Below are 23,002 nucleotides of genomic sequence, written 5' to 3'. Positions count from 1 at the left end.
AAAGGGTATGTAACAAAGTATTGAGATACACTTTTGTTATTGACCAAATACTTAATTTGAAAATAAATTCATAAAAAATCCTACAATGTGATTTTCTGGATTTTTTTTCTCATTTTGTCTGTCATAGTTGAAGTGTACCTATGATGAAAGTGACAGGCCTCTATCATCTTTTTAAGTGGGAGAACTTGCACACCCCACTGTACATGATTGTTATGAATGACATATTATTGATTTGTATAATGAATTGTATCGATTCACATGATTGGCGCCGGAGGAGATGGCTGCTGTTTTAGGGATCCTAACCGATTATTTTGCACATAATGTTTCTACCACCATCTTGAGTAACCGAGAGCTTCTGGATATCAGAACAGCGATTACTCACCTCGTACTGGACAAAGATGTTTTCTTTAATGAGTTGGACACAAAGGATTTACTTCAGAGATATAGGTGTCAGAGATATAGGTGTCGTAGGCAGGATTTCTTGTAAGAATCCGACGGCGAGTGGGTAACCTGCCTCTACCATCAGTCCTGCTTGCCAACGTGCAATCATTGGATAATAAACTGGATGAGCGCCGATCAAGACTATACTACCAACGGGACATTAAAAACTGTAATATCTTATGTTTCACCGAGTCGTGGCTGAACGACGACATGGATAACAAACAGCTGGCTGGATTTTCAGAGCATCGGCAAGATAGAATAGTTGCCTCCGGTAAGACAAGGGGTGGTGGTCTGTGTATATTTGTCAATAACAGCTGGTGCACAAAATTTAATATTAATGAAGTCTCAAGGTTTTTCTCGCCCGAGGTAGAGTATCTAATGATAAGCTGTAGACCACGCTATTTAGCAAGAGAGTTTTCATCTCTATTTTTCGTAGCTGTCTATTTACCGCCACAAACCACTGTTGGCATGAAGACAGTACTCAACGAGCTGTTTTAGACCATAAGCAAACAAGAAAATGCTCATCCAGAGGTGGCGCTCCTAGTGGCCGGGGACTTGCAGGGAAACTTAAATCCGTTTTACCCAATCTCTACCAGCTTTCTACCAGCATGTTACATGAGCAACCAGAGGAAAGAAAACTCTAGACCACCTTTACTCCATACAGAGCGCTCCATTTGGCAAATCTGACCATAACTCTGTCCTCCTGATTCCTGCTTACAAGCAAAAACTAAAGCAGGAAGTACCAGTGACTCGCTCAATACGGAAATGGTCAGATAACACAGATACTAAGCTACAGGACTGTTTTGCTAGCACAGACTGGATGTTCTGGGATTCTTCCGGTGGCATTGTGGAGTACACCACATCAGTCATTGGCTTCATCAATAAGTGCATCGATGACGTCGTCCCCACAGTGACCGTACGTACCCCAACCAGAAACCATGGATAACAAGGCAGCATCTGCACTAAGCTAAAGGGTAGAGCTGCCGCTTTCAAGGAGCGGGACTCTAACCCGGACATTTATAAGAAATCAAGCTCTGCCCTCCGATGAACCATCAAACAGGCAGAGCGTCAATACAGGACTAATATTGAATCCTACTACACCGTCTCCGAAGCTTGACGGATGTGGCAGGGCATGCAAACTATTTCGGACCACAAAGGGAAGCACAACAGTGAGCCCAGTGACATGAGCCTATCAGATGAACTAAATTACTTCTATGTTGGCTTCGAGGCAAGCACCACTGAAGCATGCATGAGAGCACCAGCTGTTCTGGATAACTGTGTGATCACACTCTCCATAGCCGATGTGAGTAAGACCTTAAAACAGGTCAACATTCACAAGGCCGCAGGGCCAGATGGATTACCAGGACTTGTACTCCGAGCATGCTCTGACCAACTGGCAAGTGTCTTCACTGACATTTTCAACCTGTCACTGACTGAGTCTATAATACAAACATGTTTCAAGCAGACCACCATAGTCCCTGTGCCCAAGAACACCAAGGTAACCTGCCTAAATTACTACTGACCCGTAGCACTCATGTCTGTAGTCAAGTGATTTGAAAGGCTGGTCATCGCTCACATCAACACCATTGTCCCAGAAACCCTAGACGCACTCCAATTGGCATAACGACCCAACAGAGCCACAGACGACGTTATCTCTATTCCACAGTGTCCTTTCCCACCTTGACTAAAGGAACACCGTCGTGATAATTTTATTAATTGACTACTGCTCAGCGTTCAACACCATAGTACCCTCAGAGCTCATCACTAAGCTAAGGACCCTGGAACTAAACACCTCCCTCTGCATCTGGATCCTGGACTTCCTGACGGGCCGCCCCCCAGGTGGTAAGGGTAGCCACGCTGATCCTCAACACAGGGGCCCCTCAGGTGTGTGTGCTTAGTTCCCTCCTATACTCCCTGTTGACCCATGACTACATGGCCAAGCACGACTCCAAAACAATCATTAAGTTTACTGACGACACAGCAGTGGTTGACCTGATCCCTGACAACGATGAGACAGCCTAAAGGGAGGAGGTCAGAGACCTGGCAGTGTGCCACCAGGATTACAACCTCTCCCTCAATGTGTTCAAGACAAAGGAGATGATCGTGGACTATAGGAAAAGGAAGGCGGCGCACGCCCCTATTCTCATCGACGGGGCTGTAGTGGAATGGGTCGAGAGCTTCAGGTTCCTTGGTGTCCACATCACCAATCAACTGTCATAATCCAAACACATCAAGACAGTCGTGAAGACGGCATGACAATGCCTATTTCCCCTCAGGAGACCGAAAAGATTTGTCATGGGTCCTCAGATCCTTAAATTTATACAGCTGCACCATCGAGAGCATCATGACTGGTTGCATCCCCGCCTGGTATGGCAACTGCTCGGCCTACGACCGCAAGGCACTACAGAAAGGAAACCAACGTGGTCAGTTGAACTCAAAGGGTGAATAATTTTCCTAAGTATGTTTGCTAATAATTTAGAAAGTATCTTAAAATCAACATTCAGTAAAGCGATTGGTCTATGGTTAAAGCATTGAGACAGCTACAGTGCCTTGCGAAAGTATTCGGCCCCCTTGAACTTTGCGACCTTTTGCCACATTTCAGGCTTCAAACATAAAGATATAAAACTGTATTTTTTTGTGAAGAATAAACAACAAGTGGGACACAATCATGAAGTGGAACAACATTTATTGGATATTTCAAACTTTTTTAACAAATCAAAAACTGAAAAATTGGGCGTGCAAAATTATTCAGCCCCCTTAAGTTAATACTTTGTAGCGCCACCTTTTGCTGCGATTACAGCTGTAAGTCGCTTGGGGTATGTCTCTATCAGTTTTGCACATCGAGAGACTGACATTTTTTCCCATTCCTCCTTGCAAAACAGCTCGAGCTCAGTGAGGTTGGATGGAGAGCATTTGTGAACAGCAGTTTTCAGTTCTTTCCACAGATTCTTGATTGGATTCAGGTCTGGACTTTGACACCTGGATATGTTTATTTTTGAACCATTCCATTGTAGATTTTGCTTTATGTTTTGGATCATTGTCTTGTTGGAAGACAAATCTCCGTCTCAGTCTCAGGTCTTTTGCAGACTCCATCAGGTTTTCTTCCAGAATGGTCCTGTATTTGGCTCCATCCATCTTCCCATCAATTTTAACCATCTTCCCTGTCCCTGCTGAAGAAAAGCAGGCCCAAACCCTGATGCTGCCACCACCATGTTTGACAGTGGGGATGGTGTGTTCAGCTGTGTTGCTTTTACGCCAAACATAACGTTTTGCATTGTTGCCAAAAAGTTCAATTTTGGTTTCATCTGACCAGAGCACCTTCTTCCACATGTTTGGTGTGTCTCCCAGGTGGCTTGTGGCAAACTTTAAACAACACTTTTTATGGATATCTTTAAGAAATGGCTTTCTTCTTGCCACTCTTCCATAAAGGCCAGATTTGTGCAATATACGACTGATTGTTGTCCTATGGACAGAGTCTCCCACCTCAGCTGTAGATCTCTGCAGTTCATCCAGAGTGATCATGGGCCTCTTGGCTGCATCTCTGATCAGTCTTCTCCTTGTATGAGCTGAAAGTTTAGAGGGACGGCCAGGTCTTGGTAGATTTGCAGTGGTCTGATACTCCTTCCATTTCAATATTATCGCTTGCACAGTGCTCCTTGGGATGTTTAAAGCTTGGGAAATCTTTTTGTATCCAAATCCGGCTTTAAACTTCTTCACAACAGTATCTCGGACCTGCCTGGTGTGTTCCTTGTTCTTCATGATGCTCTCTGCGCTTTTAACGGACCTCTGAGACTATCACAGTGCAGGTGCATTTATACGGAGAGTTGATTACACACAGGTGGATTGTATTTATCATTATTAGTCATTTAGGTCAACATTGGATCATTCAGAGATCCTCACTGAACTTCTGGAGAGAGTTTGCTGCACTGAAAGTAAAGGGGCTGAATAATTTTGCACGCCCAATTTTTCAGTTTTTCATTTGTTAAAAAAGTTTGAAATATCCAATAAATGTCGTTCCACTTCATGATTGTGTCCCACTTGTTGTTGATTCTTCAAAAAATACAGTTTTATATCTTTATGTTTGAAGCCTGAAATGTGGCAAAAGGTCGCAAAGTTCAAGGGGGCCGAATACTTTCGCAAGGCACTGTATTTCCCCGCTTTATCAATGAGTGCTATAGTTACATCAGCAGTAGTTCCATTTACAATACCATTATCCCAAAAATAATAGTACACTCTAAGCAGTACTGGTGAAAGAAAGTATAGTTGCAAACTGCTTATGAAATTTTATATAAACATCACTTCCCGGTGCCTCTAATTTTGGTAGCTCTAAAATGGCATCTGGGATTTCTTGTATTGAAATTGGTTCATCCAATTGCGGCTTAAACTCATCATGCAACTTTGGTAACTTAATGCAATCCAAAAAATTCTAAAGAACTTTCTCACTACAATAGGTTTTTGAGTTGTACAAATACTTACATAAGTATTCAGACCCTTTACTCAATACTTTGTTGAAGCACCTTTGGCAGCGATTACAGCCTTGAGTCTTCTTGGGTATGACGCTACAGGCTTGGCATACCTGTATTTGGGGAGTTTCTCCCATTCTTCTATGCAGATCCTCTCAAGCTCTGTCAGGTTGATGGGGAGTGTCGCTGCACAGCTATTTTCAGGTCCCTCCAGAGATGTTCGATTTGGTTCAAGTCCGGGCTCTAGTTGGGCCACTCAAGGACATTCAGAGACTTGTCACGAAGCCACTCCTGTGTTGTCTTGGCTGTATGCTTAGGGTCGTTGTCCTGTTGGAAGGTGAACCTTCAACCCAGTCTGAGGTCCTGGGCGCTCTGGAGCAGGTTTTCATTAAGGATCTACCTTTCCCTCGATCCTGACTAGTCTCCCAGTCCCTGCCACTGAAAAACATCCCCACAGCATGATGCTGCCATCACCATGCTTCACCGTAGGGATGGTGCCAGGGTTCCTCCAGATGTGACGCTTGGCATTCAGGCCAAAGAGTTCAATCTTGGTTTCATCAAATAAAATCACACGCACCGAATATAACAGATGCAAAGCTTACGGTGAAATGCTTACTTACAAGCCCTTAACCAACAATGCAGTTTTAAGAAAAATACCTACAATAATAAGATATAAAAGTAACAAATAATTAAAGAGCAGCAGTAATATAACAATAGCGAAACTATATACAAATCAAATTTCAAATCAAATGTATTTATATAGCCCTTCTTACATCAGCTGATATATCAAAGTGCTGTACAGAAACCCAGCCAAAAACCCCAAAGAGCAAGCAATGCAGGTGTAGAAGCACGGTGGCTAGGAAAAACTCAGTAGAAAGGGCAAAACCTAGGAAGAAACCTAGAGAGGAACCAGGCTATGAGGGGTGGCCAGTCTTCTTCTGGCTGTGCCAGGTGGTACCGTTACAGAGTCAGTGTGCGGGTGCACCGGTTAGTCAAGGTAATTGAGGTAATATGTACATGTAGTTAGAGTTATTAAAGTGACTATGCATAGATAATAAACGGAGTAGCAGCAGTGTAAAATATAAAGGGGGGGGAATGAAAATTGTGTGGGCAGCCATTTGATTAGATGTTCAGGAGTCTTATGGCTTGGGGTTAGAAGCTGTTTAGAAGCCTCTTGGACCTAGACTTGGCGCTCTGGTACCACTTGTCGTGCGGTAGCAGAGAGAACAGTCTATGACTATGGTGGCTGGAGTCTTTGACAATTTTTAGGGCCTTCCTCTGATACCGCCATGTATAGAGGTCCTGGATGGCAAGGAAGCTTACCCCAGACCAGAGACTCTTGTTTCTCATGGTCTGAGAGTCTTTAGGTGCCTTTTGGCAAACTGCAAGCGGGCTGTCATTTCCCTTTTACTGAGGAGTGGTTTAAGTCTGGCCATTCTACCAATAAAGGCCTGACTGGTGGAGTGCTGCAGAGATTGTTGTCCTTCTGGAAGGTTCTCCCATCTCCACAGAGGAACTCTAGGGCTCTGTCAGAGTGACCATCGGGTTCTTGGTCACCTACCTGACCAAGGCCCTTCTCCACCGATTGCTCAGTTTAGCCAGGCGACCAGCTCTAGGAAGGGTTTTGTGGTTCCAAACTTCTTCCATTGTTCTTGGGGACCTTCAATGCTGTAGACATTTTTAGGTACCCTTCCCCAGATCTCTTCCTCGAAACAATCCTGTTTCGGAGCTCTATGGACAATTCCTTCGACATCATGGCTTGGTTTTTGCTCTGACATGCACTGTCAACTGTGGGACCTTATATAGACAGGTATGTGCCTTTCCAAATCATGTCCAATCAATTGAATTTACCACAAGTGGACTCCAATCAAGTTGTGATGGATGATCAATGGAAACAGGATGCACCTGAGCTCAATTTCGAGTATCATAGCAAAGAGTCTGAATACTTATTTATATAATGTATTTCAGTTTTTATATATATATATTTTTTAATGTGCAAACATTTATTAAATCCTGTTTTTGAGTTGTCATTGTGTGTGGTTATTGTGTGTAGATTGATGAGGGACATTATTTTTCATACATTTTAGAATAAGGCTGTAACGTAACAAAATGTGGAAAAAGTGAAGGGGCCTGATTTCTCTCCGAATGCACTGTAATTACCTAATTCTAGCACTTTAATTTTCCTTTCCAACTCAGTTTCTTGTTCAAGTTGTTTCTACTTTTTCCAGACAGAATAACCTTGGATTGTACCCTTGAAAACGACCTTCATAAAATTGCTAGGTGTTTAGTAGAATTACAGAGAAACAACAACAATTTTATTTTATTTTTAACAACAGAACAAAGTTGAGGGCATGACCCATCTGCAAACAGAGAGTGAAGGCTGGAGAGAAAGAGAGAGAGAGAGCGGGAGACAGAGACCTTATAAAGGCCTACTGCCATTGTCACTTTATTGCATCATTTGTGAATGACTCCATCTTCTCTCTTTCCCATCCTTCCATCTTCTACAGTGAGAATCAATATTAGTTCATTCCACCTTCATAACATTTTCTCCTCCAATGCCACTGACATTTAAGTGTTTGTGTTTATTATCAAATATACACTCACACTTTCCTCACATTTTCTCCATCAACACACCTCTTCTCACAATCTCTCTGTGTGTGTGTGTGTGTGTGTGTGTGTGTGTGTGTGTGTGTGTGTGTGTGTGTTTCCCAGTGTTAGGTTGAGAAAGAACAGTTCCCTAAAGAAACCGAAGCCACCTGCTGATGACGAGACCAAGAAAGGCCAGAGGCTGATCGAGAAGGAAACCATGGAGACGGGACAGGTATATTGTGGGCTGTGTATTATGGCCTGTATTGACTTAGAGCCTTGGTATGGAGGTGGGAAAAGTAAGACCACTTACTGTTTGTAGAACCCTGCAATAACCCAAAATCAAATGCACTAATCTACAAACTCAGTGGCAACTGGTCATTCAAGGAATGAGAAATCATATGCACTCCAAAGAGTCCTTCTAGTTGTAATAATAGTAGTAATAACCCCAATACATTCTGTTGAAATTATAATTTGTTTAATATTAAAAGATAAAAAGCATTCAGAGAAAAAAAACATCTAACAGTAAATATTCTCTCTTTGAAGTGTATATACAGTACCAGTCAATAGTTTGGACACACCTCCTCATTCAAGGGTTTTTCTTTTTCTTTTATACTATTTTTTATTTATTATTTTCTACATTGTAGAATAATAGTGAAGACATCTAAACTGTAATGTGTAAGCTAGGAGTCGGGAAGCAAGTACAGGGAGTGATAAAAAAAAAGAAACATGGAACAAAACAAGAACCTCGAGTAGCGTACAAATATGAAACAGTCAATGACGCCTGGGGAAAGAACCAAAGGGATTGACAGATATAGGGGAGGTAATCAGGAAGGTGACGGAATCCAGGTGAGTCTCATCAGGTGCATATGCGCGTAACAATGATGGCAGGTCTGCGTAATAATTAATAAAATGGCAACGTCGAGTGCAGGAGAGGAGGAGCGGTAGTAGACGTGACACAAAACTATGAAATAACACATATGGAATCATGTAGTAACCAAAAAAGTGTTAAACAAATCAAAATATATTTTATATTTGAGATTCTTCAAAGTAGCCTCGATGACAGGTTTGCCACTCTTGGCATTCTCTCAACCAGCTTTATGAGGTAGTCACCTGGGTTGTAATTTCAATTAACAGATGTGCCTTGTTAATTTGTGGATTTTCTTTCCTTCTTAACGCGTTTGAGCCAATCAGTTGTGTTGTGACAAGGTAGGGGTGGTATACAGAAGATGGCCCTATTTGGTAAAAGACCAAGTCCATATTATGGCAAGAACAGCTCAAATAAGCAAAGAGAAACGACAGTCCATCATTACTACAAGACATGAAGGTCAGTCAATTCTGAAAATGTCAAGGACAGTCGCAAAAACCATCAAGTGCTATGATGAAACTGGCTCTCATGAGGCCCGCCACAGGAAAGGAATGGTGCCAGGGCTCCTCCAGATGTGACGCTTGGTGTCCAAACTTTTGACTGGTACTGTAGTTAAAATACATCCATCATTCTCTCTTTGTTGTCTCTCCCTCAATTCATTTAAATTCAAGGTGCTTTATTGGCATGAAATATAATATTTTTCTCTCTCTTTATCTTTCTCCCTCTCTCTCTGTCTCTTTTTCTCTCTCCAGGTGAAGTTCTCGGTGTATCTCCAGTACCTACGTGCAATGGGCTGGGGCTACTCCACCATGTTCTTCCTAGTGTACTTCATCCAGAACGTTTCTTTCATTGGTCAGAACCTCTGGCTGAGTGACTGGACCAATGACGCGGAGGATTACTACAATAAGACCTACCCCAACTGGAAGAGGGACACTCGGATTGGTGTATTTGGTGCGCTAGGCGTGGCTCAAGGTAAGAGGAGAAGAAGCGAAACAGCAAAGTTGCTTCATTGACCATGTTAAAGTCACCTCATGAAGTAGGTGAGAGTGAGAGAAGAATAATACTGTGTTGTCCATTTGTAGAAATGGAAATGTGCTTTTTGGTAGATTTTTTTGTAACCCCCTGAAGACACACACACCTGCTTTATTAAAATGGTCTCTTCTCCTCACAACAGGTGTATTTGTATTCATGGGCACCCTGCTCCTGGCTAACGGCTCTATCAATGCGTCTCGTATCCTCCACTCCCGGCTGCTCAACAACATTCTACGTGTTCCCATGATGTTCTTTGACACTACGCCATCCGGCAGGGTTGTCAACCGCTTTGCCAAGGTATAGGGGACAAACCTGCTCATTAGGCACCAAATGAGCAAAAAAACTGACTGAAACACAAAGGGACTATCTGGACTTTGGGCACAAATGTTTTCTTTTGCAAAATGTTTTAAAATACTTTCTGTTGCTTGCCCTAATGAACGTAGCCCTGGCATATTTGGATATTACATTACCCCTGCGTTCGCTTTGTCCTGGTTGGTGATGCCAATTATCGTTTGATGTCGCATCTTGTTTCCTGTTGTAGGACATATTCACAGTGGACGAGGCCATCCCCCAATCATTTCGTTCGTGGATCATGTGTTTCCTGGGTGTGCTTGGAACACTGTTTGTCATCTGCCTGGCCACACCCATTTTCACCGCCATCATCATCCCTCTGGCTGTTGTCTACTACTTCGTTCAGGTAGAAAGAGAGAAAGCAGTGTGTGGATGGGTGGGGTAGGAGGAGAGAGGGAGGGAAAGGGACTGAGCAATGATGTATATAAACCCCAGATGACAACAAAGGGGGCGCTGTTTTGAAGCCACTGCACAGCCATTTTTGTACTGCTCCACCATTGTAAAACATTTGGGAAGCAAAATAAATGCATTTATTAATGGTAACATACATTTTTGGCAAGTATATAGGTATGTATATTCTAGTACAGACACCTTAATGCATACTTTTAAAAATGCCGCCTCACTCCTTGAGTTGTGTTTTCATTTTGAACTTAAACAAGGGGGTTGAGCCCTGAGCCGCCTTGTGCTGGCCTTCTGGGTAAGGTGTGTCTTTGTGCTAAATCCAACCCACTCTAACAACTCTGCTATCATGGCCCTGGAGCTGGAGAGGAAGTGAAAGTCACTTGCAAACTACAGCCGCCAGAAACAAACACAGAGCAGATGATGCCAACAATCTAACTTGTTTGCAGATAAACATTTTCAGAACATTTCGACAGAAATAGGCATAATTCTCAGTTCTTGGATCTGAATCAAGACCAATCCAGAAACCAGATGAACATTGCAATACATTTTGAAAGATGGACTGGTAGGTAAGTGCTAGGTATGTTAGCAGCTAAACATAGTGTGTTCAATGTTCAAACTAGCTAACATGGTTACTCTGTATTAGGACTGTTTTGTACTCAAAGGAATCTAATGATAGATACATCATGTCACTATACTGCATGAACCCCACAAGATACCTAATGCCTTTATTTAAACTAGCTAATGTTAGCTAGCTAGCTAAAGCTAGATATGTAGATTGTTGACATAAAGTGTGTTTGGTTTGTAGATGATAATGTCATGCAGATGAGCCATTGTTTACTTGACTGGCCATGTTCAATATTCTTTCAGTCCTTTAAGCTGGGAAGTTCAAAGTAGGAATCAATGCCATGATACATAGGCAATGTGCTGAACAGGCAAGCTTCATGTAGTTAACTATTTTGGTAAATTACCAACAAAATAATTATTGAATCACAAAGCATAACCTCTTTTGGTGTTGATTTTTCCACACCCACAACTTCTACAACCTCAGGTTCCCTTGAAGTCAGACTGTCTCCACCAGTATCTCCCTGAAAAATACATGTTTGTTTGATATTACTGTACCGAAAGTTAAAAGAGAGATAATTTTTTTGCCGGTGGTTCTGGGCCGAAAATGCTGTAGACCATCTAGCTAACTAGCATTATCATCTACAAACCAAACACACTCATGTCAACAATCTTCAAATCTAGCTCTAGCTAGCTAACGTTAACTATTTGAAATGAAGGCATTGGGCATCTTGTGGGGTTCATGCAGTGTAGCTACAATATGTGGTTATCGTTAGATTATTTTGAGTACAAAACAGAAGATGTTAGCTAGCTAGCTAAATAGCCATGTTAGCTAGCTTGAACACTGAACACACTAAGGTTAGAAGCTAACGTAGCTAGCTAGCTAGGATGCTAAAACACAACCCATCACTTACCTACCAGTCCATGAGAACGGTGGCCATTTCGGTATCACTCTTCCATTTTTTTCAAAATTAATTTTCATCCAGTTTCTGGATTGGTCATGATGAGCAGTCTTCTTGTTTCTTTTTCTATTTCAAGAACCGAGAATTATGCTTATTTGTATCGACATTTTCAGAAAAAGTTTTTCCTGCTACCATGACAGTTTATCTGCAAACAAGCTAGCTAGCTAGTTTGTTGACTTTGGCTGCACGGTGTATGTTTCTGGAGACTGTAGCTTGTAAGTGACCTTCACTTCCTCCTCTGCTCCGGGTACCATGGCAGCAGGACCATTTGAGTATGCGGGATCTGGCGCAAAGACAAACACATCTTGCCCAGAAAGTCTTCCCAGAAGAGTGGAGGCTGTTTTTAGATGCAAAGGGGGGACCAACTCCATATTAATGCCCATGCTTTTGGAATGAGATGTTCGATGAGCAGGTGTCCATATACTTTTGGTCATGTAGTGTAGCATCAGCAATCTAGGGTTTGTATACAGTACATAATTTCGACACAGAGGAATGGGGGGGGGGGAGAGGATGGAAAAGAGAGAGGGGGGGGGGGGGGGGGCAGAAAGAGATGCACACGGTATTCCGGAAAGGTTAGTCTTATTCAGTGTAAGATGTTTATATGCACCTTTGATATCCTGTTTACGAGTATCCCTATATCCACAAATAAACAGAATATTCCCAATTTGCCCAGGGACAGCGGGGGGGGTTTTGAAAGTCTCATTTAGATATAGTATTTGTCTGCTTATAATAGACTATATGTTAGTCAACCTGTCTATAATTAGATACATGGAGCTTCTCTTCTGTCATTACTTGATGCTCTAGAATACTAATTATACAACGGGTGGTTTGGAATTCCCATTGTTAAAGCCTCACCTGCCCATTATACAGTATGAGACAACATGCACATGGCCACGTTCATATAAAGTGGCATAGTTTACGTCGTTAGCTAGCAATGCACTACCACTCATACTTCTACAGCTGCGAGCATTAGCACCTGTAACTCGTCGTGGATGATTTTAAAGTGAACTTACTTTTGACCTGTTTTATCCACTAACGTTTGAATAATGGTGCCAACAAGAAGAGGCTATGGAAAAAAATAAAACAAGATGAAGAGCAGGGGAACCAGCAACCTGAGCATAGTGTTACTGTTAGACATGCAGAAATCACAAATGTTAGCACTGCTATAAACGACACAGAAAAGGAGAGACATTATGTAGCTACATAAAGACAAATCAACTGGGCAGTGTCGTGACATCGTATTAGTTAATGTGACGACTGTTGCTCATCGAATGATTAAAGGGTTCTAATTGCGTGATTAACTGAATCAAAGCAATTATTAATTCATTAACCTGGGGCACCATGGGAAAATGAGTTTTTATTGAGTTTCTATTTCCCAAATTAACTCAAAGAATATCAGAATATTGATTTTACAACAGCCGCTAATTAATCAGTTACCTCTACAGTCTCGTTCTGAACTTCGCATAATCCGGGAATCTGCACGGACCCGGGTCTCACCAATGAGTTCGTACCACACCAATCTTAGTTGAGTATTTATTTACTAGAAAGCTAAAATGATGATAAAAGATACACATACACAAAGCATATTCTAGGCTATTGATTAGAACTTAGTATAACGAGCCAACACACTGTGGCGCGTGTTACCCAAAATGGGGATTTAAAAGAGAGAGAAAAAGAGAAAGTACATGAGAGAAATATACGTTTGGGTGAATTTGTTATTCTAACCCTAGCCTTGCCCCAAACTGCCGCTTTTATGAGTCAGAATATACTGATGTAATTACGTGGGGAAGGTCTCCGTGGATTCTCCGCGTGGACCATTCAGGCTGCTCAATTACGCACTTCTCCGGCAAAACTCTTCAGTTGTCCTCACGATGTCAGTGTCCTTTTGGCTTAGGAGTCTGTTCCCTCGCCCTTGCTCTGGAAGGGCTCTTCTGAGGACAGACAGCTCTGTAGCTCAGAGCTCACAGCCTAGGAACGAAACAGTGTAGATACCACGATTCGATGGGGAGTGGTGGCTAGGTGGTTCGACTTGAATTCACCCGCTTAGACACAGCTACTCATCCGTAGCTTGGGTAGAAAAATATTTCTTTGTCTTCAAACTTGTGTTGAGTTTTGGGTTTGTTGACTTTTTAGACCTCGGCTGCAGCTTGGGTAACTTAGTCGGATCTGTTCATTCTTCACTCACAGGTTTTATACCCTTGGGTCAGAAGTGGGCGTAGTCGCCTTTAGGGCAATTCTCTGGGCGTACCAAGTTAAGGGCAAGGTCTAGATCTTACTCAAATCCAATTTTAGACAACTAACTTCACATTTCATCTTTACCAAAACATTCTCTTTGATTTGGACATTTTCCATACAACATACAATGTATAAACATCAAACATATACTAGGTAAACTGTTGACTTTACAATGTTTTCTTAATAACTTCATCTATTAACCTTTAATAACAAAACAAAAATGACATACATTTTCATATTCCATCTATCGTCATGACCACCATTGTGGCTGACGGAAACCATTGTTCCAAAGTCCCTTTATTTCATGTTTAATGTTCTGAGGCTGGTTCTCCATATTGAGGGGACACGGGAATGTTGTGTGGTCTAAGATTTACCAGGGGCGTGAGGGGTCATAAAACCCCCACATCTTCAGACCCCTAGATCTCTCCTCCTCTGTTGGGGTTGAGAGATAATCTCTAGGGTTGTGGTCTCCTGTAACCTGACATGATCAGGACAGTCAGGAAATGAAAAGCTATGAAAATGATACAACATGTTCCTGATAGTATTTCAGTTCGTCTTGGATGCATATTTTATGTGGTTGAAAGTTAAATACGGTCCATTTTTATGATGCTGAATTTTTTAGAACTTTTAGTCTAAATAAGACTTTCGCTCACATTTTCTCAAGATGAAAGAAATTATATTCCTCCACTCCTGTTCCCGAGACAAAATTAACATTCGGTCTATAATTTTACTCCAAGAAACACTTAACTCTGTAGGACTTAATACTGTAATAGGCTACATGTGAGGCCTACAGTCAGTGTTCAGACTTCAGTTACTATTCCAACTATTACTGTTCCCATCCGAACTTAAAGGTGATACTATGCAAAACTGAGCCTGCGCAATCCGCAAAAACTACGTTAAGCGGGATAAGATGTTCACATGCCACAGTGTCTGTCTAAGATCAGCATATCCCAGGCATCTTATTTGGGTTTCTCAAAACAGGGATAGGAGCTTATTTGGGTTTTTGTAAACGGCATATGATGTTTCTATGCGTCAACACAAAAACGGAATACTTGAGTATCCCAAATAATAACGGGATATTGGTGTGCATCTAAACATGGTCAGTGACACTTCAGTATATGATTTGTGAATCATTTATTCTCTCTCTCCTTCACTCCTCCATCCACTCTCTCCCCTCAGCGTTTTTACGTGGCAAGCTCACGGCAGCTGCGTCGTCTGGACTCTGTGTCTCGGTCTCCCATCTATTCTCACTTTGGAGAGACAGTGTCTGGTCTGTCGGTCATCCGGGCCTATGGACACCAGGACCGCTTCCTCAAACACAACGAGAAAATAATTGATGAAAACCTCAAGTCAGTCTACCTGTGGATAATCTCGAACAGGTCAGGAACACACTCAGTTTTGTTCATGTCAGAACAGCACGGGATAATATGAGTTCCATTCTGTCTGAAATGTTACGGTGAATCTGTGATGTCTGATGTTTGACTAAATGTCTGTCTGTCTTGTCAGTCTTGTCTCTCTGTCTCACAGGATGTTGCTGAGGGGACGACGGCTCATAGTAATGGCTGGAATGGAGTGAATGGAATGGTATCAACCACATGGAAATCATTTGTTTGACGCGTTCAATACCATTCCATTTATTCCGTTCCAGCCATTACTATTTGTATTTGTATTAATTATGGATCCCCATTAGACGCTGCCAAGGCAGTAGCTACTCTGCCTGGGGTCAAGCAAAATTAAGGCAGTTATAGAATTTTAAAAACATTACAATACATTCACAACAGGTTTCTCAACACATTAAGTGTGTGCCCTCGGGCCCTTACTCTACTACCACATATCTACCACACAAAAGCCATGTGTACATGTGTGTACGTTATCGTGTGTTTGTATACATGTGTCTGTGCCTATGTTTGTGTTGCTTCACAGTCCCCGCTGTTCCAAAAGGTGTATTTTTATCTGTTTTTTTAATCAAATTTCATCAAAGTTGTGGAATAGAGTTCCATGTAATCATGGCTCTTCTGTAGTATTGTGCGCCTCCCATAGTCTGTTCTGGACTTGGGGACTGTGAAGAGATCTCTGGTGGCATGTCTTGTGGGGTATGCATGTGTGTCTGAGCTGTGTGCCAGTAGTTCATACAGACAGCTCGGTGCATTCAACATGTCAATACCTCTCACAAATACAAGTAGTGATGACGTCAATCTCTCCTCCACTTTGAGCCAGGAGAGATTGACATGCGTATTATTAATGTTAGCTCTGTACATCTAAGGGCCAGCCGTGCTGCCCTGTTCTGAGCCAATTGCAATTTTCCTAAGTCCTTCTGTGGCACCTGACCACATGACTGAACAGTAGTCCAGGTGCGACAAAACTAGGGTCTGTAGGACCTGCCTTGTTGTTAGTGCTGTTAAGAAGGCAGAGCAACACTTTATTATGGACAGACTTCTCCCAATTTTATTGACCATGACAGTTTACAATCCAGGGTTACTCCAACCAGTTTAGTCACCCCAACTTGCTCAATTTCCACATTATTCATTACATGATTTAGTTGAGATTTAGGGTTGGTGAATGATTTGTACCAAACACAATGCTTTTAGTTTTTGAAATATTTAGGACTAACTTATTCATTTCCACCAATTCTGAAACTAACTGCAGCTCTTTGTTAAGTGTTGCAGTCATTTCAGTCGCTGTAGTAGCTGATGTGTATATTATTGAGTCATCCGCATACATAGACACTCAAATCCAGTGACATGTCGTTAGTAAAGATTGAGCCCATCCTCCCCAATTAAGGTGCCAGCAGCCGCCTGTGGTCTGTCTGTCTTGTTTGTCTACCTTCATCTTCTGTCTGTCTGTCTGTCTGTCTGTCTGTCTGTCTGTCTGTCTGTCTGTCTGTCTGTCTGTCTGTCTGTCTGTCTGTCTGTCTGTAATGTCTGTAATGTCTGTAATGTCTGTCTGTCTGTCTGTATGTAATGTCTGTCTTTCTGTCCTGCAGGTGGCTGGCCATCCGTCTAGAGTTCCTTGGTAACCTGGTAGTGTTTTTCTCAGCTCTGCTTGCTGTCATTGCCCGGGACTCTCTGGACAGTGGCCTGGTCGGCCTCTCCATCTCCTATGCCCTCAACGTGAGTACACCACACGCGCGCGTGCACACACACACACACAAACATTGTTCTTCTGTGTTGTGCCTACTGAATATGATCTTGGGGAACCGATTATTTATCTCCTAATTCACTGTACTATACCAGAGAGAGGAGTGCTTTGTTGAGGATGGTTGAGCTGTGCTTTCAATGGTCAAATCTCAGTAAAATGAAGGACTGTATGAGGTGTTTCAAAGGACTAACTGGTTTAGGGTTTCAGTTTCCACCATGGTATCGGTCAGAATGAGGAGATGGAGATAAGTCATCTAGGTTTAGAGTTGAACACGAATACAGAGGCACATGGGGGAGGGTTTTGGAATGGAGGTTTGGTAGGGCCGGTAGTGTGGTAGGTAGGTAGGTAGGTAGGTAGGTAGGTAGGTAGGGAGGTAAGTAGGTAGGGAGGTAAGTAGGTGGGTAGGGAGGTTGGATGAGATACAAAATGGAAACATTAAAAACAGAAACATAAACGGTGCATTCATGGCAATGTACTGCCAGGTGGCTATGGGGGAAATATGGGCTTAACATGTACTGTATATTCTGCTTATATAGGGAACTGAGAGGGGTGACGGCAGAGAAGAGGTGACTAGGGAATAGAAAACAGGTGTGGAGGCAAGGGGCGTGGCCTGGGGTAATTGGGAGCAATTAGGTGTCCTGTTACAGTGCTATGACCTTCACAACACTCTGGCTGCGTTTACACATGCAGCTCAATTCTGATATTTTGCCCAATTATTTAAAATAAATATTGTGGAAAATATCCGAATTGGGTTGCCTGTGTAAACGCATCCAATGTAACTGGTGCATCTAGACCTGTCTTTTATATGCGATCATCATATTCTGACAGCAGAAGTCACATACAGTATACTGTAAATATCAAGAGTAGATGCTCTCAAATGTAAGTGCCATTGTGTTACCATCTAACCAACCTGAACTCTGATTCAATTCTGTTAAACTGAAGGCCCCAGTGGTACTTTAATAGTCATACATACTGAATATATTATTATTATTATTATTACTTCATTTTGTTTGCACTTTGAGATTATCTTGTGATGAAAAATACTAATGTATTATTATTATGTAAGGAGATGAATCAGGGTTAAGTCCTGGGTTACTGTTGAGTACTCCCTGACACATGTGTATTTGCAAAAAGCACTTAATGGATTTTATGGATGATGGAATGATAATGAAGTGATGATGACTTGATGGTAATGACCCTAACCCCTGACATGTAGGTGACCCAGACACTGAACTGGCTGGTGAGGATGACATCAGAACTGGAGACCAACATCGTAGCTGTGGAGAGAGTCAGCGAGTACACGGAGCTGGAGAATGAGGTCTGTCTGTGTTCAATGAGAATGACAGATACAGTTGAAGTCAGAAGTTTACACACACTTAGGTTGGAGTCATTCAAAATATTTTTTTGTTAACAAAATGTCTTGTTAACAAACTATAGTTTTGGCAAGTCGGTTAGGACATCTACTTTGTGCATGACACAAGTCATTTTTCCAACAATTCTTTACAAATTGGAGGTGTACCTGTGGATGTATTTCAAGTCATACCTTCAAACTCAGTGCCTCTTAGCTTGACATCATGGGAAAATCAAAAGAAATCAGCCCAAAAAATTGGAGACCTCTCCAAGTCTGGTTCGTCCTTGGGAGCAATTTCCAAACACCAGGTACCACGTTTATCTGTACAAACAATAGTATGCAAGTATAAACACCATGGGACCACGCAGCCATCATACTGCTCAGGAAGGAGACGCGTTCTGTCTCCTAGAGATGAACGCACTTTAGTGCGAAAAGTGCAAATTATTCGCAGAACAACAGCAAAGGACCTTGTGAAGATGCTGGAGGAAACAGGTACAAAAGTATCTATATCTACAGTAAAATTAGTCCTATATCGACATAACCTGACAGGCCGCTCAGCAAGGAAGAAGCCATCGCTCCAAAACCGCCATAAAAAAGCCAGACTACGGTTTGCAACTGTACATGGGGACAAAGATTGTACTTTTTGGAGAAATGTCCTCTGGTCTGATGAAACAAAAATAGAACTGTTCGGCCATAATAACCATCGTTACATTTGGAGGAAAAAGGGGGAGGCTTGCAAGCCGAAGAACACCATCCCAGCCGTGGAGCACGGGGATGGCAGGATCATGTTGTGGGGGTGCTTTGCTGCTGGAGGGACTGGTGAACTTCACAAAATAGATGACATCATGAGGTAGGAAAATTATGTGGATATATTGAAGCAACATCTCAAGACATCAGTCAGGAAGTTAAAGCTTGGTCGCAAATGGGTCTTCCAAATGGACAATGACCCCAAGCATACTTCCAAAGTTGTGGCAAATTGTCTTAAGGACAACAAAGTCAAGGTATTGGAGTGGCCATCACAAAGCCCTGACCTCAATCCTATAGAAAATGTGTGGGCAGAACTGAAAAAGCGTGTACGAGCCAGGAGGCCTACAAACCTGACTCAGTTACACCAGCTCTGTCAGGAGGAATGATGGCGCAGTCACAGGGCCGATGTGATTTTAAGCGAGGTGGCACTGGCCTGCTGAAAACCTCCCGGAGGTCCTGGTACTCCGCGGGAATGGCAGAGAGGTCCGGGGCTTTTCCCAAGCCCACAGGAAGACGTCCTGGGGCAGGCAGCACCGACTTCAGGCAATGTGCATGGATGGAACCAGTAACCCAGTCGATCAGCGGATGCCTCTGGAGCCAGGAAAACCCCAAAACCACATGTGCATGAGGGGATCCGATGGGTAGGAACTGCATAGACTCGCTGTGATTACCCGACACTCTCAGGTTAATGGGACACGTAGTTTGGGTAACTCTGCCAATAGAGCACCCATCCAATGTTCGAGTCTGCTGGGTCAGTCATGGCCAGTTCGTACTATCACAACTCAGGATATGACCCAGATGCAGACACAGGAGGCGGATAGTACAGTTCTCCGATAATTTATAAACACGAGGCAGGCAAAGGGCAGGTAGATGACAAGCAGAGGTTCGTGAGTCAGGCTGGTACAGGACAAGCAGGCTCAGGGTCAGGGCAGGCAGAGACTCGTAATCTGGTCAGAGTCAGGCAGGAACAGGATGGCAGGCAGGCATGGGTTCAGGGCAGGCTGAATGGTCAGAACCGGGAAAAACTAGGAAACGAAACTTGAGGAACAGGAAGATGTGAAAGCACGCTGGTAAGACAAGACAAGACGGAACTGGCAACAGAGAACACAGGTATAATGGGGCAGATGGGCGACACCTGGAGGGGGGTGGAGACAAGCATAAAGACATGGGAAACAGATCAGGGTGTGACAGTGATAGACATTTGGGTGACAACTAAACCAAAAAGCAGACAGATTTTCCATTGGAATTTGGTTGTGCTTTTAGATGGTTGAAGAATAGGTATAACACATTGAAAATTCAACTATCTTTTTGAGTTGAGACACTCATTGACCAGTGTCTCAACCAAATATTACCCAGTTATCCATGTTGAAATTACATAGTTCCCAGTGGGAAGCATTTCCTGACAAGGCTTTGCAGGTGTAGAATGAGACCTTGTTTGAGCTGAGTGTAGAATATGTTGAATTTGAAAACGTACTGCTTGTGAACAGTCTGATGTTAAATAGACAGTGAAAACATGTCTGTTCTGTGACTTACAGCATAGAAACACTGTGTTATCAACTTGGACCATCAACTGTCCTTTAGGGATGGGAAGTTTGGCTCTTTTTACTGACTCTGACCTTTTTTAACTCGTTCAGTCAATAGAACGGCTAATTTCGTTCATTTGATTCAGTAATGCCCAGGGCACGTAGGATCACCTACCAGTGAACGATGGACTAAAAATCAGTGGGAAAAAAAATCAGTATTTTACAACAGGAAGATGTGAAAGCACGCTCATCATAGGGGTCTTGTTATTCGAGCTGTCATTTGTGACTGAGACTTATAAAAGTGTGCTTCAAACAATGTACATTGCAAATTCACATTTTAGTCATTTAGCAAATGCTCTTATCCAGAGCGATTGACAGTAGTGAGTTCACACATTTGTATTTGTCCCCATGGGAATCGAACCCCCAACCCTGGCATTGTAAGTGTCATGCTCTATCAACTGAGCCACACAGGACCCCCAAAATAAGACTGTTTACTGATGCCTTTGAAGCATCAGTAAACATCACTTCTGGCGTTAGCCCAATGCTTCAGACACACTGTTTTAGAACACGTGTGTGCCGATCCATTTCCATGTGACAGTTTTCTTAAGCTAGTTTTGGTAAATGTGTGTGTGTGTGTGCTACGTGTATGTGTCTTTGTTAGGTGGAGTTGTATATGAAACGTGTATGTGTGTTTGAACAGGCGGACTGGGTGTCAGGGATACGACCGCCAGAGAAGTGGCCTGAGGCTGGGAGGCTGAGGTTCGAAAACTTCAAGGTCCGCTACCGACCTGAACTGGATTTGGTGCTGCACGGGATCACCTGCGACATCGACAGCACAGAGAAGGTGGGTGAGAGAGACAGAGAGACCAGCGTCAGACACTACCCATACCGTGGGGTCCGAAATAATTTACACCCTTGATAAAGTTGAGCAATAATGACTGTATAAAATTAATCATTCAAATACAGAGCTATATTGTATGCACATTTTTTTGTAACTTATTATATTATTTGTATACTAATACAATTGCTCAGAGAAAGAGATTTTTTTTAACAAATAATATTAATTTTCTTCAAAAAGGTAGGGTCCAACACATGCATTATTGCTAATCTTCATCAAGGTTTTCAATCATTTTGACCCCACTGTCTGGTATCATATTTCACATACCATGTCGACAAAGAAACAATGTATATACTGTAACAGTCTACGTGCAAAGAAAACTAATGGAACCTATAATAAGTATTCACCCCCCAGGACTTTTTTACATTTTGTTGTGTTACAAAGTGGTATTGAAATGGATTTAAATGTTGTTTTTGTCATTGATCCAAAAAAACTAATCTATAATATCAAAGTGAAAATAATAACGTTATAAATGTTTACAAATTAATACAAAATAATCAACTAAAATATATTATTCACCCCCTTTGTTATGCCAAGCCTAAATTAGTTCAGGAGTAAAAATTGGCTTTAAAAAATGACATGGTTTCACTCACATCACGTCTCATAAAGAAGGGCAGCAATTGGTGTATTGGCCATACAGTATACCACAAACCTCCGAGGTGCTTTATTGCTATTATAAACTCGTTACCAACGTAATTAAAAGCGTAAAAATACCTGTGGTATATGGTGTGATCAGTGGAGGAAGGGGAGGACCAATTTCAACAAACGTACTAACTAAAAATATTAACATGTAACCAAATAATTGATCAAAACACACTGTTTTGCAATGAAGGTCTACAGTAGCCTCAATAGCACTCTGTAGGGTAGCACCATGGTGTAGCCGGAGGATAGTTAGTTTCCGTCCTCCTCTGGGTACATTGACTTCAATACAAAACCTAGGAGGCTCGTGATTCTCACCCCCTTCCATAGACTTGCACAGTAATTATGACAATTTCCAAACTATCAGAGCTCTTGCCATGCTGTCCACCCAATCAAAGGATCAGAGAATTAATCTAGTACTGAAAGCATAAGCTACAGCTAGCTTGCATTGCAGTGCATAAAATGTGGTGAGTAGTTGACTCAAAGAGCGAGGAAGACAACAGTTGAACAGTTTGAACAATTTTTTTTATTTTTTAAATTAAAAAGCAAGAGAGAGTGAGCTAGCTATATTTTGGAATTTTTAAATTACTTATTTAGCGAATGCAGCTAGCTAGTTTAGACTACTCAAACAGAGAGGGATGCTATGTTAGCTAGCTGGCTATGGCTATCCAACACTGGAACTCTTCCAAGTCAAGATAAGCTTTTCGTTTTATTAATTTATTGCCACAGGTGTAACTGCTAAACTCCTTGCTGACTGTACACTGTACAACATGATTGTAGCGGGTTTACTAACTTGTTAGTTTTA

General features: G+C 42.2%; 1 protein-coding gene across 1 annotated transcript in view; it reads left to right on the top strand.

Moving 5' to 3' along the window:
- Window positions 1-23,002, top strand: part of LOC139409789 (ATP-binding cassette, sub-family C (CFTR/MRP), member 2) — a 62,647-nt gene that overhangs the window by 27,198 nt on the left and 12,447 nt on the right. The window contains exons 22-29 of the mRNA XM_071155169.1: window positions 7,617-7,725; window positions 9,111-9,330; window positions 9,533-9,687; window positions 9,932-10,087; window positions 15,081-15,280; window positions 16,885-17,011; window positions 18,256-18,357; window positions 21,361-21,504. Of these exons, the coding sequence (XP_071011270.1) occupies window positions 7,617-7,725; window positions 9,111-9,330; window positions 9,533-9,687; window positions 9,932-10,087; window positions 15,081-15,280; window positions 16,885-17,011; window positions 18,256-18,357; window positions 21,361-21,504 (1,213 nt within the window). The remainder of the gene's footprint in view (window positions 1-7,616; window positions 7,726-9,110; window positions 9,331-9,532; window positions 9,688-9,931; window positions 10,088-15,080; window positions 15,281-16,884; window positions 17,012-18,255; window positions 18,358-21,360; window positions 21,505-23,002) is intronic.

This window comes from Oncorhynchus clarkii, chromosome 1 (genome assembly GCF_045791955.1).
Source record: "Oncorhynchus clarkii lewisi isolate Uvic-CL-2024 chromosome 1, UVic_Ocla_1.0, whole genome shotgun sequence".
NCBI classification, from domain to species: domain Eukaryota; kingdom Metazoa; phylum Chordata; class Actinopteri; order Salmoniformes; family Salmonidae; genus Oncorhynchus; species Oncorhynchus clarkii.
The sequence above is the reverse complement of the archived record's forward strand: the minus strand, read 5'-3'. Positions and strand labels throughout refer to the sequence as shown.